This window comes from Antechinus flavipes, chromosome 6 (assembly GCF_016432865.1).
Source record: "Antechinus flavipes isolate AdamAnt ecotype Samford, QLD, Australia chromosome 6, AdamAnt_v2, whole genome shotgun sequence".
Taxonomy (NCBI): Eukaryota; Metazoa; Chordata; class Mammalia; order Dasyuromorphia; family Dasyuridae; genus Antechinus; species Antechinus flavipes.
This window is the reverse complement of record NC_067403.1, coordinates 160,766,227-160,781,537: the sequence shown is the minus strand read 5'-3', so window position 1 is coordinate 160,781,537 and position 15,311 is coordinate 160,766,227. Positions and strand designations below refer to the sequence as shown.

Below are 15,311 nucleotides of genomic sequence, written 5' to 3'. Positions count from 1 at the left end.
ACAGGTTACTAAATGGCACAGCAGGTATGCTTATAGCTTACCTAGATTTTAGTAAAATGTCTGATAAAGTATGTCATACAATTAAATTTTTAAATGGTAATGTGGGCTAGTTGATAGTACAATTAGATGGATTTAGACAGAATTGGTTGAATATCCATCCTCAAAGAATCTTCAGTGTTCAAAAGCAAATTGAAAGGAAATCTACAGCAAAACTATCAGGGGGGATCCCATGATGTTGAACAATTTTTTAATGACTGAACTAAAGATATAGATGATATTCTTATCAAGTCTATACATTACAAAGGTTAAGGGGAAAGGATTCACTGAGTCAGAACACAAAAAAGATGTTGAGAGTCTAACAGACTAGGCTGAACTGAATAAAATTCATTAGGGATAACAATCAAGTTTTATACTTGGAGTTTAGAAACTGATTACATAAAACAATGCTGTGAAATGAATTCTGATTCTGAAGTCGGAGGATCTGAGTTCAGATTTCAGTTCTGATGCTTACTACCAGAGTGTATTACAAATGCCAAAATCTCCTTCTTCCTCAGTTTCCTCATCTATAAAATTAAGGACTGGACTAGATGACTCCTGAGGTGTTTTCTAGCTCTAGAGCTATGCTATGATCTCTGAAAAAAATTTAAGAGCTCTAGGTGTACAGAGGATACAGCACTGGCCCTGGCGTCAAAAAGACCCAGATAAAAATTTGGCTTTAGACACTTACTCAGTGTATAACCCTGGAAAAGTCACAACCTCTAACTGCTTCATTTCTTCAAATTAAAATATTTTTTTTCATATCACAATGCTTTAGCAGAGTACTGAAAAAACAGGATATGCCCATCCAACATTTACTTCTTAGAAGGAAGAAGGTTTCTAATTAGTTCATTGACATGAAACCCCAAAGGAAATTTACAACTGGGTATGAAAAATGGGAAACGAACTAATTTTCTATATACCTTAAATACCTTGATATATACTAAGTCTACTAGATAGATAACTGGATATATAAGGCATTTATTAAGTGCTTACTTTTCATCTCCTTGCTAGTGGATTTTAGTTTCATGAACTGTTTTTTAACAGTCTTGAGAAACTGCTTTTACTTGGAGTTTGTATGGGAGGTATAGGTAGCTGTAAAGATCTTTTTTGTGTTTGTGTATGTATGTGTATGTATGTATGTGTGTATACATGATTAATTGAACCCCTATAATCTGAGTAATATATTATACCAGGTACAAAAATATGACCAAGATACAATGTAATACAAGAAGGAGTTCTAGGGGAGAGCTTTGGAGTGAAGAGCTAGCACTGGAAACAGAGACAGAGGAGAACCAAGACAATGAAGTCTCATTCTAGAGATCAACAGTTTCAACGGTTGCAGAGTGGAGACTGGGAGCCAGACTATAAAGAGTTGAACAAAGAATGAGAGAAGAGGCAATTATATATAGACTATTTTCTCAAGGACTTAAGCCACAAAGACAAGCTGGCTAGGACAAAACCTAGTAGGAAAGCTAGTAGGGAAATCAAATAAACATTTTCAAGACATTAGAGAATATAACACATTTTTCAATACAGGGGAACTATACTAAGGCGAAAGAGATTTCATGTATGGATAAAATGGTGGGTCAAGAAAGAGATAAGGAAAGCAAGTCAGAGGTTTCTCCCAGGGGACAATGTAGCAGGAAAGAAGAAAGAAAATGGAGGAGAAAAAATCTGGAAAGTGAGTCCAGACATAGGTGAGATACATTTTGGCTGTGGTACTTCCCAAAATGGCAGTCCCAGGGAAGGGGTCACTAATCCAGAGAGCAAAGCTTCAGGAGGGGGCTTTGGAAAGGGTTTTGGAAAGGGGAAGGGGAGTCATGGTGAAAGAATCTAAGGACATGGGAAGTGAAGCATGACTGGAGCCAGTGCAAAAATTGTGTTCCTAGGGAAAGAGTTGATAATCCAAAGTACGAGAGAATACCTTTAACAATAAATGAAATGATTGCTTATATTTGTGTGTGTGTGTGTGTGTTAGCGTTAAAAAGGAATTGAAAACTAAAAGTCTTCTGAATCAACTAAAATTCAGAAAAAGGAACTAAAATTTGTAAAAACCAAAATGTTCATAACTGTGGGGTTTTTTTGGTCCCTTGTTTTTAATTTAGACAAACCAGTGCTATTATTTGGTTTTCTTTTTTTAAAACATAGTTTGGAAAGATACCAGGTTTAATTTAAAACTCCTGTCTCTGGTACACTGAGAAATTATTTTTGAATAAGCTATATTGTTAACAATAGAAGAAATCTTGCAGGTTAGGTCACCAGATTGAGTTGTCGTGATTTTCAGAGATAGCATGGCACAGTGGAATGGCTCCTGAACTTACTCCTGAAGATCTGAAATGGAATTTCTGTCTCTTTGATATGCCAGCTATAGTGACAAGGGTACATTAAACCCTTCTAGACTCCATGTCCTCAGCTCTAAAATAGAGAAACTAACATTTATTCTGCTTACCTTAGAGAGAGTTTTGGTGAGAAAAACATTTTGTAAATCTTAAAGCATGATAGAAACATGAACTTAAAAGGAAGCAGACTAAGTTACACTTAAAAAACAGAAAAGTGTCTTTATTGATCTTCATCCCTATACCATGGCAGCCAAGACCTGTCTTTTTAACAAGAGTATTTTACCCCTTGTTCAGCCTGAAACACCTCTGTTTGCCACAGAAGAAACAAAGATAGGTGTCACCCAGAAGGCACATGGTAAGTATAAGCAGACTGTAGCAGATACTGAACAAAGAACTTCAGACATGTAAAAGGGTGTGGGGGGGTGGGGGGGGGGTAATCAACAAACTGTGATAGAATAGAAGAGTTAGCTGGTCAGAGTCCCCAGAACAAGGGATTACAGCTTAACTTTCTCTTGTGAATTTCAAGTTAGATGAGTGGAAAAAATGTGGGAAAAAGAGGATAAAATTCATCTAAGGGATTTCTTTAGTATAAATGTCATGGGGAGAGATGTACTTTTCTGTGGTCACAGGAAAGATCTTAAGAGTCATCAAAAGTCCCCTCAGCAACTAGAGCTGGTAACAGCTGTAGCCAAGTCTGGTAAATACAAAGGGACAAAAGATACAGTGGTGCCATATGTTCACAGACACATGGAAGCCAGTTGGGGAAATAAGGCAGTAGAAGCAGGCAGCTGCTCTCCCTCCTTCCTCCTATCCTGGGACCCATGGCATTTCCTCCTCCTGACCCAAATGCCACCAGGGAAAAGAGAAAGAGTTTGTCCATTCTAGGCTCTTGTCAGCATGTTCTGGCTCAGCAGCCAGTTAGAAGGTTTTACATACCCTCAAAGTGAGCCTACAGTAAACAGTCAGCAGATACCTACACTTGCTCTGAAGGAAAAATCTCTATAATACATTTTCAGAAGTAACTCACCAAATCTGCACTTACATATTGACAAAGACTTCACATTACACTGAGAGGAAAGCATATAAACAAATAAAAATATCTTTGAAAAATAAGTTGGTATTTATGGGAAGGACATACTAGAGAAGGGGAAAACTAAAAAACAGAGACACTATCCAAACTATCAGCCAGACTGTATGTGATAAAGGCTAGAACTAGAACTGTGGTTATGCAAGGGGACTAAGGAACAAAAGAGAGAAAAATTGTGGCCACAGAAATGGCTAGAGTCAACAACTAGACCTGGGGATAATGGGAAGAGAGTTCAAGACTACAAATCCAGGAGAATAGTGAGGGGAGGGCAGAACAAAAGAAGGATTAGCTATTACCAAAGACTGTGGATATTTCAAAAGTTAACCTCTTAACTTACATCTACAGAAAGAGTAGAATGTCAGTAGGGAGCTTTACAAAGGTTTTTGTTCTTTGTTTTGTTTTTACCTTTCTAGTATAATCTCAACTGCTAATGTATATTCTGCATATGAAATTTTGCTGTAAAACTATATCCTCTTGTATTATTTGTTCATTTGTTTTGTCTTTGTTGCACAGTATATATAACACATTAACAAGTGTGTATCTGATTAGTTGAAATTCAACTTTACAGTTACCTACAATATTTTTAAAGAATTGTGCCATATTCAACTCATTCTACAACAGGATTGATAACTGAAAAAAATACCTTAGAAGTCATACAATTTATGTTCTCCTTTTAAAGATGAAAAAAACTAAAAGAGAAATGATCTTCCCCAAAAATATATTTGCAATAAGTCACAGGTCCAGGATTCAAACCTAGCTTTGGCTTCAAATCCAATTCTCATTCTACCAAAACCATACAGCCACATTATTGTTCTCTAATGAATATAGAAAAAAGTGCAAAAGACTTTTAGACATCATTTATTACTATTAAACACACAATACTTCTTTAACTAATGAATATATTTTGCCTTGTCCACTAGAAGTCCTGTTTCATAATGGAACCAAATATTTAAAGCGCTGAAAAGTCTCTTCTAAATAAAAGAATTAATACTTTCCACTTAAAAAATACATTTTGAAACTTACAAAAAGTCCACTTCAATAAAATCCATTCTGAATAGTGTTTATTTTGGAGGGTTTCCTTCAAATGTTAAGGGAATTTCCTAAGATCATAATTAAAGGTCAAATGAAATTAAGATTGTTGCTCCTGAAGGAGTTAATAGTTAAAGGAAAAGCTCTGCTTTAAAAGATACATAGTATTTACTGGTATTTTAGTTTGATGAATACAGTAATGTCACAAATATGTAATGATAATTTTTGTTAACATTCACAGATAAGAATAGTAAAGCAAAAACAAAAATAAAAAATCTCTACTGAGAGAAGCCTGAAAGTTCTGCTTTTTTATTTCAAAAGTGTTTCTTCCCTTAGTTAGAAAGGTATATCTAATAAATGTCAGAGAGAGACAAATTTAATTTCAAATAAAAAACCTTCTGGGCTCCACAATTTTTTTTTAATTAGAAAGCATATGTATAGTGAAAAAGTTTGAGTCCCTAGTTTCTTGTTCCCAGACCAATGGCTAAATTATTTTTTACAGGTCAGGAGTGGGAATGGGGAAGAACCACATATTCCTGATGTTATGTTATACAAAAAAAAAGATTTTGAAAATTAGAGGCAAAAAGTTAATAAACTGAAAAACATAAAGACTATAATAAAAGTTATCAATTAAACTATAAATTCATTTTTGAAGGTAAAAAAAATTGATTAACCTTAGCAAATCTGACTAAAAAGAAAGCAGAAAATCAAATCAACAAAATAGCAAGTGAAAAAGGTAGTCACAAGAAAACCAGAAGAAATAAAAATATTAAGATTTACATAATTATATGTAAACAAAACTTAGAACACAAAAGAGAGGAAAACTTTCAAAAATATGAAATATCTAAACTACCAGAAAACAACTAGAGATCTTAAATAATCCAATCTCAAAAAAAAAAAAATACAACTAGTTGTAAATGAACTACATTGGGGTTGGCATGAAGTGGGAAAGGATGAGATGGCCAAGTGGGGGAAAAACAGTCTGATGGTTCCATTAATAGTTTGAAGAGAATTTTTTCAAAGTTTTAAAGAACAATCAAAATAATACTATATGAATTATTCTCAAAAAGTGAAAAAATAAAGGACTCTTTACCAAAATCCTTTGTCTTACTATGTAAATTTTTTAATGAAATCTTATTAACCAAACTGCAACAAATCATCCAAGAAATGACTTATTATGACTGAGTTGTGTTATATCAGGGACACCAGGATAGTTCAACTTTAGAAAAATAATGTCATTAATCATAATAAAAAATACGTCATTCTCAAACAATCTCTAAAAAATGTTTTAAGTAAATTATGCTTTCTTAAAGAAGCTCTGCAAGCCAAACCTATTTCAAAATGAAAAAGGTACTTTTATTTATATATACTTATATGTATACATGTAATATTCACATATTTGATATATGCACCCATCACATGCCCCATTAGAAGGTAATCTAAACTAGGACAGGGGCTATTTCCTTTTTTTTTCTTTTTATCTCCAATGCTTATACAGTGCCTGGAGTATAATAAAAAATTTATAAATGTTTGCTTCTATAGTTTCTTCCAAACAGTTGCTCCAATACCATCATTCAACAATGCAGACAAGCAAGACAAATATGAGAAAGACAAGAGGAAGTATGTGCCATCCATCACCACTACCATTGTCCTATCCATCTCCCTTCAGTCTCTGATAGAGATGTACCCAAGAGCCTTAGGAATAGCAATGCTCTAGTCCCAGAGGCAAACTTCTGCTTAGATACATCCTAGCCACAGTTCTGGCATGTACTACAACCCTAGCTAATGAAGACCCAAAAAAAAGTTCTGGCCTCCAAAGTCCTTGGCACTTCCAAATAGTTTGACATCAAAATCTGATGCCATATTCTCAGGAGAAATGATATTAAAGAAACATTAACATATGTTTTGTTATTACACCATTAAAGGTCACAGAACCTTTCTGTATGATTTGCAATTGTGACCATTCACACATCCTGCCCTTCTGTATTAGAATCCAAGTTTCTTGAGATCAGAAATTGTCTTTTCTATTTGTATGAGTAGTATTTAGCATGGTGGTTTATAAACAGTAAGAGCTTAATAAATGCTTTATTCATTCTTTCAACAACCTTTCCCCTTCTGAGGTTAAAAATATTATGATGCTACTTTTTCCAGGTCACTCTTACTTAATTGTTGAGTAATTCAAAGGTGTCGAGCACTGGCCTTGTCTATAAAGGCCCTACAGTACACAGTGTGATTACAAGATTAAAATCTAACTGTGATATATTTAACAAAATAAATCAAAGTACAAGAAAACATATAAACATTAGATTTTAAACTTAATTCAATATGCAGCCTGAAGGGATTCAAGACAAAGTCATGGCCTCACTGACACCACTGGAATAAATGATTGGTAACAAAGTCTCCTTGAAAATTTTACAATTGAAAACACAAAATTAAATTCACTAATTCCTCTAGAGATTATGCCTTAATTATCAGTGTCTCACTTGGAATTTAAACCCAGAAATTTTATATTAAACTACAACCAGTAAATAATAAATTTACAACTAGTAAATACAGTCATTAAAAAAGTTATATTTTCCATATAACTCCCTTTCTTCAAAACAAAAGCAACATGAGTTTGTTTTCCGGATCACCTCATGTCAACTCAAAATATGTATATAATTATGAAAGTTTTCTCCACAAAGTCAAAGTACTCACAGAGTTAATTATTCCCTTAAGGGCTTGAAATCCTCCTTTGACAGGGAATACTTGATCTTTGGCATCAGCAATTTTTTCAAGCTTTAAAAAATGGTAAAAAAAAAATGATTGACAAGGATGTGATGATAGAGATGTACTTAAAGATTAGTAAATTTTAAGCAGTTATCCTAAGATAAGATTGTCACAATTGCAATGATACAGCAATATGGTATATTTATTAAGAATTAAATGCAACAGATGGTCATAGAATTGGTTTGTAAACCAAGGTGATTTATGTCAATTTATCCTCACTAAACTAAGGAAGGACTTAGACATATCAACTTACATGAGTCACAAATCATGCCTTACTTCAAAATTAAATGTAAGGCACTTTTAAGGTAGATAAACTTGGATCTGTTTATTGAAATCATGCAAACTTCCAAAATTCAGAAAGGGAAAAGAAAAAATAAAAGATAAGCATTAAAATTCAGGGAAAAAATTATTCTTTGCAAAATCCATATTATTCAAAGTTTATTTTAAGGAAAGAGATTTTAAACCCAACCCTGCAAAATCAATTGGTGAAAGGTTAATTTCTGAGATCTTTTGTTCTACAATAACGGATACCTTCTAAATCACTAACCCTATTCACTGAGTTTATTGATTTATGACATAGGAGATAAAATATCTTAATAGAAATCTCCATGAATCCTGTTTTCACCATACTTCAGTAACAATTATTCTAGAAGACATCACTCTGAACTGAGAAAAAGCTATAAATCTGATATACTTGCCTGGGCTTGATCAAAATCAAGAACTCCAACACAATAAACTCTAGCCCCAAGGGTCCTGGATACGTCTGCCTATCAAAGAAAGCCATTATTTAAACACTAGGTTACACAAGCAAAGCTCCATGACAAAATGCAACAGAACATATTTCAGAGTTTCAGTTTGAGACTCACCTCTTTTGTTGCATACTGGGGCACCAGACCATCTAACTTTCCATCCGTCAGTGCAATCACTATACTCGAAGTTTTCAATCCTCCTGCATTCTTAATTTGTTCATTGGCCTGAAAATGAAAAGAAATATTTCCTGTTCATAGCTGAATACTTACTCTTTACCAATTTTTTATAACAAATTTTAAAATTTTACAAAATCAAAATGACAATGGCTGACAGTTTAAATTCTGTTCTTACTGATCATTTTATGCAAATAGCATATATATGCATATATTTAATTGAATAATCACATAATTATAAATGTATTCAGATATTATTCTCATATAATATTCATATATTAGTAATATATGTGTTATGTTTTGCTATTATGAATAAAATGAAAAACTTTTTAAAGATCACGGGATTATAGAACTATAGATGAAAACGGACCTCAGAGATGTTCTAGTCCAATCCCTTTATTTTATAGATGAGAAAATCAAATCCTAGGGAACTGAAATGATCTGCCCAATGTCATATGGGTAGTGGGTATTAAAAGTAGATCTGAACTTGTCTCCTAATTCCAGGGTTGATACCCTTTCAAATTAAGTTTTTCTGTCACAGAATTTATATCTACTTTAGATCCAACACAACTCTTCTAAAATTATCCTGTAGTATCAATAACAGAGATAACACTCTACAATGTAATAAATATCATGAACTTTAGAAGTGACATAATCACAAGAGAATAACTTACATTTATATATTTATTGGAAATAATTTCCTCACAACAATCCTCATCATGTATAGTAAAAGTATTATTATCATATCCATTTTTGACAAGTGAGATTCAAAAGTTGAATGGTTAAGTCTTCTGTGTCTTTAAGTCTGATACACTTACTCATTCAGCAACCATTCATTAAGCCTCTACTAAATACAAAGTACTTTTTCAATATACTATTCATAACTCTGTTATCTTCCTAAAAAATTATGTGGCACAGTGGATAGACAGCCAGTCTCAGAGTCAGGAAAGCCTGTATTCAAAGCCTGAGATGATGACTAAGTGACCTTAAGCAAATAACAATCTCTCAGTGCCTGAGGCAATATCCCAAAAACTAAACAGCTACTGATCTATATTGGTAGAAAGAGTCCCACAGAAGCATCAAATTGAAAAGTTAAAAACCTGGACATAAAAAAAAAAAACTCAGAATAAATCACAGCTCTTCTTCACATGACAGCTCTTCCAATACTTGAAGCCAACTAAAATGGGCATACTTCTCCACGTTCAACATGCCCAGTCCCTTCAGCCCAACCTGATATGTTACAAACTAAAATTCTTACCACTGAGGTTCTCTGTATCAGAACATTTTCCAGATTATCAATGTCCTCAAACTTTGGTGTCCTGAAATAACACTATACTAAGATTATCACTACCTTGTTTTAAGAAACTATGTCCTTAATGCTGACCAAGATGGCATTAGTTACTTTGGCTGTCACACTGTATTGTTAATTCATACTTAGCTTACAAGACCACTAAAAATACCCAGATTTTTTCTCAGAATAGATATATTGATAATTCTTTGTATCAACAAATTACCATATATCTATTAAGTAGCACAATGAATGAAACAGTCACTATTTACAATAAATTTACATTTCAAGTACAAGACTACATTTATCTCTATAGAACTTCATTGTCTCAGAACGACTCAAGCCCATGATAATCAACATATTGTTATGATTATCTTGATTCCTCACATGTGAACACTGCATTAGTTTTCTCTCCCTGTTCTGTGTCATCTTCAAAGATAAACAAGTCATCTAGACCTTTTTCTAAGCCTGTAAAAAATGTTAAGATAGCCCAGGGCTAACTACAAACCCCTAGGGTACTTTACTAGATACCTCTTTCTCTGCTGACATTAAACCATGGACAATCACTTTTTGAGTATTATTATCCAAGCAATTGTGCTTGGATTCTCCATGATAAAATTTGTGAGAAACTTTATCAAAAGATTGCTAAAATCTAGGTAAACTATATTTACCACATACCCATTCTTTGTCTGCCATGAGCTGTTTGAGCTGTTCTGGAAACTATGCTGATTCTTTGTAATCCCTACTTCCCTAGACATAATTCAACTATCTCTTTAATGTTCCTTTGGGAAATTTTCCTAGGAGTTGAAGTTAGGCTCCCTGGCCAAGAGTTTACAGATTCTGGGTTTTTTTTTTTTTTTTTTTGAAAATCAGTAAATTAGGACAATATTTATCCATACTAACTACGAGAAGGCAACATGACAAGTTTACAAGAGTCAACACCGAGTACTGTAATTCTCCCATGTTCACTTCTGGGCAACCATAAACTAGCACTCCAAGGCAGGTCCTAGAACAGCAGAATCAGGGGGGGAAAAGGGTGAAACAATCTTTTAGCCCATAAAACTTGGGTGATTGACAGAAGGGGTTCATCTCACTTAGGTACAAGGTAGGGGAGCAGTTCAGGATAGGAAGCTTCCCAGCAAACTGGCAGCAAACCCCACCTCAACAAACCAGCAGGAAATCTTAAGTTCCAATGTGGTAGAACATACTAATATCAACACCAGATCTCCCACATGCCTTAGCATGGCCAGGAAAGCCAGAGGACTCCAACTCTGGGAACCATCATAAATTTCAGTGTAGCCATCAGCAATCAGGTACACTCCAGCAGCCAGACCACCACATATTTCAATGTAGCTCCAGGCAAAAAGGCATCTTCCAGTGGCCAAATCTCTACCTACTTCAGCACAATTCTGGACAAACTGGCATCCTCCATCATCCAGACCATCAAGGGCTTCAGCATAGCCCCAGACAAATAAATAGATGCCCACCCTACAAGTGCTTAAGCAAACAGGCAGTTGCTAGCATGAATGTCACCACCATTCAGCACATTCAAGGCAAACAGAAAACCTTCAGAGATCAGATTGACATGTGCTTTAGTGTGGCCCCAAGGATATGCAGAAACACCCTTTCTGGCCTCAACACATGACAGTCACCTCCCCCAAATACCCCCTCAGTACAACAATAGATACAAGAATTCCCCATAGTCCTCAGCACAACACCATTGCAGTACCAGGTAAATAGCCTGCAACCACAGACACAAGAAGTCTGAGAAAATATTCTTTCTATCCCAGAAGCAGAACTTAAAGTTAAAAGAAAGAGGAAAGGCCTAAAAATACAGGCAAAAAAAAGCAATAAATAAGGAAGTTGACTTTAGAAAATTATTAAGGTGACAGAGAAGAGTACGACAAACTCAGAAGAGGCCAATACTGTCAAAACACCTATGAGGGAAACCACAAACAAAAAGAGGTCTCAAGTCCTGAAAGAACTCATGGAAGATCCTCAAAAAAGAACTTAAAATCATACAAAGAGAGAGAGAGAAGAAAAATTGGGGAAATAAATGAGAATATACAGGAGAATTATGAGCAAAAGAGTCAACAGCTTAGAAAACTTGTTAAAACATAGAACTGGTCAAATGGAAAAGAATGTACAAAAATCTTGAAGAAAAGAACTCCTTAAAGAGTAAAATTAGCCAAATGGGAAAGGAAGTACTAAAGTTCACTGAGGAAAACACCACCTTAAAACTTATAATTGGGCAAGTGGAAACTAATGAGTATGAGAAATTACAAATCAATCAAACAAATTCAAATGGTGAATTTGAAAAATATGAAAGAAAATGTAAAGATATATATATATATATACCTCATAGGAAAAACAATTGACCGAGAAAATAGATCCAGGAGAGACAAGATCAAAATCATTGGACTATCTGAAATAATCAAAAGAAGGACCTGGACATCATCTTTAAAGAAATTATCAAGGAAAACTATCCTGATATCCTGAAACCAAAGGGATAAATAGCCATCGACAGAATCCACCAATCACATCAGGTAAGAAATCCCAAAATAAAAATCTCAAGGAACATTATAGCCAAATTTCAAAACTATAAAGTCAAAGAAAAAATACTATAAGTTGCCAGAAAGAAACAACTCAAATCAGGGAGTCATAATCATAATTACACAGGATTTGCTAGTTACAATATAAAAGGATTAGAGGTTATGAAAAAAATAGAAGACAAAAAAGAAATCAAGACTTACAATGGACAATGAGGAAATAAAACTACACTCTCTGCAGATGACACAATGATATACTTAAAAAATTCTAGAGCAGGGATTCTAAACAAACAAACAAAAAGTTTGTATACATACATACCTAGCAGCCCTTTTTGTGGTGGTAAAATATTGGAAATTGAGGAAATACTCATCAGTTGGGGAATGGCTGAACAAATTGTGGCTTATGAATGTAATGGAATACCATTTTTGTAATAAAAAATGGTGAATAGGCAGATTTCAGAAAAAAAAAACATGGAAAGATTTGTATGAAGTGATGGAAAATAAAATGATCAAAACCAGAATAATATTATCTATAATATTTGCAATATTATGATGATCAACTAAGAATGACTCAGTTCTTCTCAGCAACATAATTCTCCACAATGATTACAAGTACAAAGTTTTCACAAAGGAAAATGGTATGCATATCCAGAGAAAGAATCAATGAATTCTGAATCCAAATTGAAACACATTTTTCACTTAATTTATTCTTTCTCGTGTTTTCTTTTTTTCCCCTTTTTATCTATTTCTTCTTTCACAACTATGACTAATGTGGAAATATATTTTACATGATAGCATATGTACAAACTATATCAAACTGCATTAGATGAGGGAATAGAAGGGAAGGAGGGAGAAAAGTCTAAAACACAAAATCTTGTAAAACTGTATGCGAAAAATTTTATTGACATGTGACTAGGGAAAAATAAAATATTATTTAGAAAAAATAAACATCATATAATCAATAAATAAAATATTTGCCCATATCCAATCTTGTGGTATCTTTTCATTTTTTCCCCCAGAAGTTCACTAAATCAATGAAATCCCAAGTCAGTTCCCTTCACCTTGAAAAAAAATTGTTTACTATGGACAAAGAAAGAAAGCACATTTTCCCATAATCACAGGTATAATACACTTACCAATCTTAATCCTTCATAGATATATGTCTCTCCTGCTGGTTTGACATCTTTTAAATTTTTTAAGCCTTCAGTGATTTTTGCTCTGTGAATATAATTTTTAAAATATCACAAAATAAATTTATAAATGAAACAATAATACATTTTTTCAAAAGAAATATAAACTGTTCATTTGTCTAAAGGTCTTATATTTATAGTCTATATTCTACATATTTAACTTATTAACATTTACAAATGCCTATAATAAATGTACAGTTGCTAAAGTATATAGACACTTAATACTAGTAATAAAAACATACACACACACACACACACACACACACACACACACACACACACACACACACATATATTACCTTAAAAGCTGCCATGTGGATTGTAAACAACTAAATTAATCTTGCTGGGCCCCTGTTTGCTTATCTATAAAATTAGTATTTATAATGATTATAGAAGCAATTATGCTTATATGTCTAAAGCATTAAAGTTTCAACAGAAGAGGTAACCATAACATAATGAAAAGATAATGGGCCTTGGCATCAGCAAGACCTGGATTTAAATTCTGATTCTGATATATAATACCTATGTAACCAGAGGGCAAGAGTTTTTAATCAGGAGTCTTGTTTTAATAATTTGAAAACTATACTTCAACATAATTGGTCTCTTATTAAAATTTCATCTTTTATTTATTATGTTTTAAAACATTCTGAAAATGGATTCAAAGATTTCATCAGCTTGCCAAAGAAGGCCATGACCCAAACAAGGTTAAGGACTCAAGTCCTTAGACAAATCACTTAAGGTCTTAGGGCCTTAGCAATTTCTTAAATTTCAGAGCAATTCTATATGGATATATGGCTTAAAAGAAGAAGGAAAAATTTTGACTTTCAGATTTATGTATAAAGTAAGAGGTCATGATAAAACATTACCAAGGGATAAAAAGAAAAAGAAGATTAAGTAGACAGTTTCAATTACATAAAATTACAAAGATTTTCTTAAAGCATAACCAATGTAGCTAAACTTAGAAAAAAATCTTTGTAGCAGTTTTTTTTTTCTGATAACAGTCTCATTTTCAGAATAAATAACTTGTTAAAATTTTTAAGAATAAGAAACATTCCCCAATTGAGATATGATCAAAGAATATAGAGGCAATTTTCAAAAATAAAATAAATTGAAACTATCAATACCATATGATGTGTAAAATGTTCCAAATTCCAAATTAAAGCAATGCAACCCATTGACCCAGAGGCACACCACTAAGCTTGTACACCTTCAAGAAATGAGAAAAGAACCCATGATTCTTTCCCCAAAAATATTTATAACAGCTCCTTTTTGGAGGAGAAAAGACTTAGAAACTAAAGGCACACCCATCAATTAGAAAATGACCAAACAAATTATGTTATGTGAACACAATGAAAGACAGTTGAGCAAAGAAACCTAAAGGGACACACACAAAGTGCTATCAAGTAAAATATGAGCAGAACCAGGAAAACAATTTATATAAAAACAACACCTGAAAAACAACTTTTTAAAACTTAGAAACTCTGACAAATGAGATTATAGAACACAATTTCAGAAGAACACTGCTGAAGCATGTTCCCTATCTGCCTAACAGATAAATCACTTACTCAAGATCCAGAGTCAGACATACATTTTTGGATACAACCGATGCAAAGTTCTGTTTGACTTGTCTATAGATATTTGTTACATGGGTTTTGTTTTTCTTTTGTAATAGATGTAAACTAGGTGAGATGAAGTGAAAATAAATACTTGTCTTTTTTTTTTTTGGAGTAAAAAGTTTTGTTGTTGTTGTTTATTTGGTATTTTGTTTTGTTTTAATTTGCAGAGTTCTATATTGATAAGAGTTCCACATACTAGTAAAACCGCAGCAAGAACAATCAAGAGCTGGAAGGGAATGAGCCCAAGAGACTTGCCCAGGTCATGGAGTCATCAATGTCAGAGATAACACTAAAATTCACATGCTTTATCTCCCAACCCTATATTAAGAAAAGACTGATAAAAAATTATTTTTGTTCTTTATATTTATATTTGTGTGTGTGTGTGTGTATATATATATATATATATATATCCAAGTTTACATACTATTTGATACATATCTTCTTTGAGCCTCACAATAACCATATTGAAACTCAGATCCACA

At 33.3% G+C, this 15,311-nt stretch overlaps 1 protein-coding gene and 1 long non-coding RNA gene across 3 annotated transcripts in view; one reads left to right on the top strand and one right to left on the bottom strand.

Moving 5' to 3' along the window:
• Nucleotides 1-15,311, bottom strand: part of ANTXR2 (ANTXR cell adhesion molecule 2) — a 221,844-nt gene that overhangs the window by 193,439 nt on the left and 13,094 nt on the right. For both annotated transcript variants that reach the window (XM_051966005.1, XM_051966006.1), the window contains exons 4-7: nucleotides 13,160-13,241; nucleotides 8,130-8,237; nucleotides 7,962-8,030; nucleotides 7,192-7,272 (exon numbers count right to left, since the gene is read on the bottom strand). In XM_051966005.1, the coding sequence (XP_051821965.1) occupies nucleotides 7,192-7,272; nucleotides 7,962-8,030; nucleotides 8,130-8,237; nucleotides 13,160-13,241 (340 nt within the window). The remainder of the gene's footprint in view (nucleotides 1-7,191; nucleotides 7,273-7,961; nucleotides 8,031-8,129; nucleotides 8,238-13,159; nucleotides 13,242-15,311) is intronic.
• On the top strand, nucleotides 1,305-15,196 carry LOC127540981 (uncharacterized). The gene is made up of 3 exons (XR_007948329.1): nucleotides 1,305-1,736; nucleotides 2,673-2,733; nucleotides 14,997-15,196. It is a non-coding gene; the product is annotated as an uncharacterized LOC127540981 (long non-coding RNA).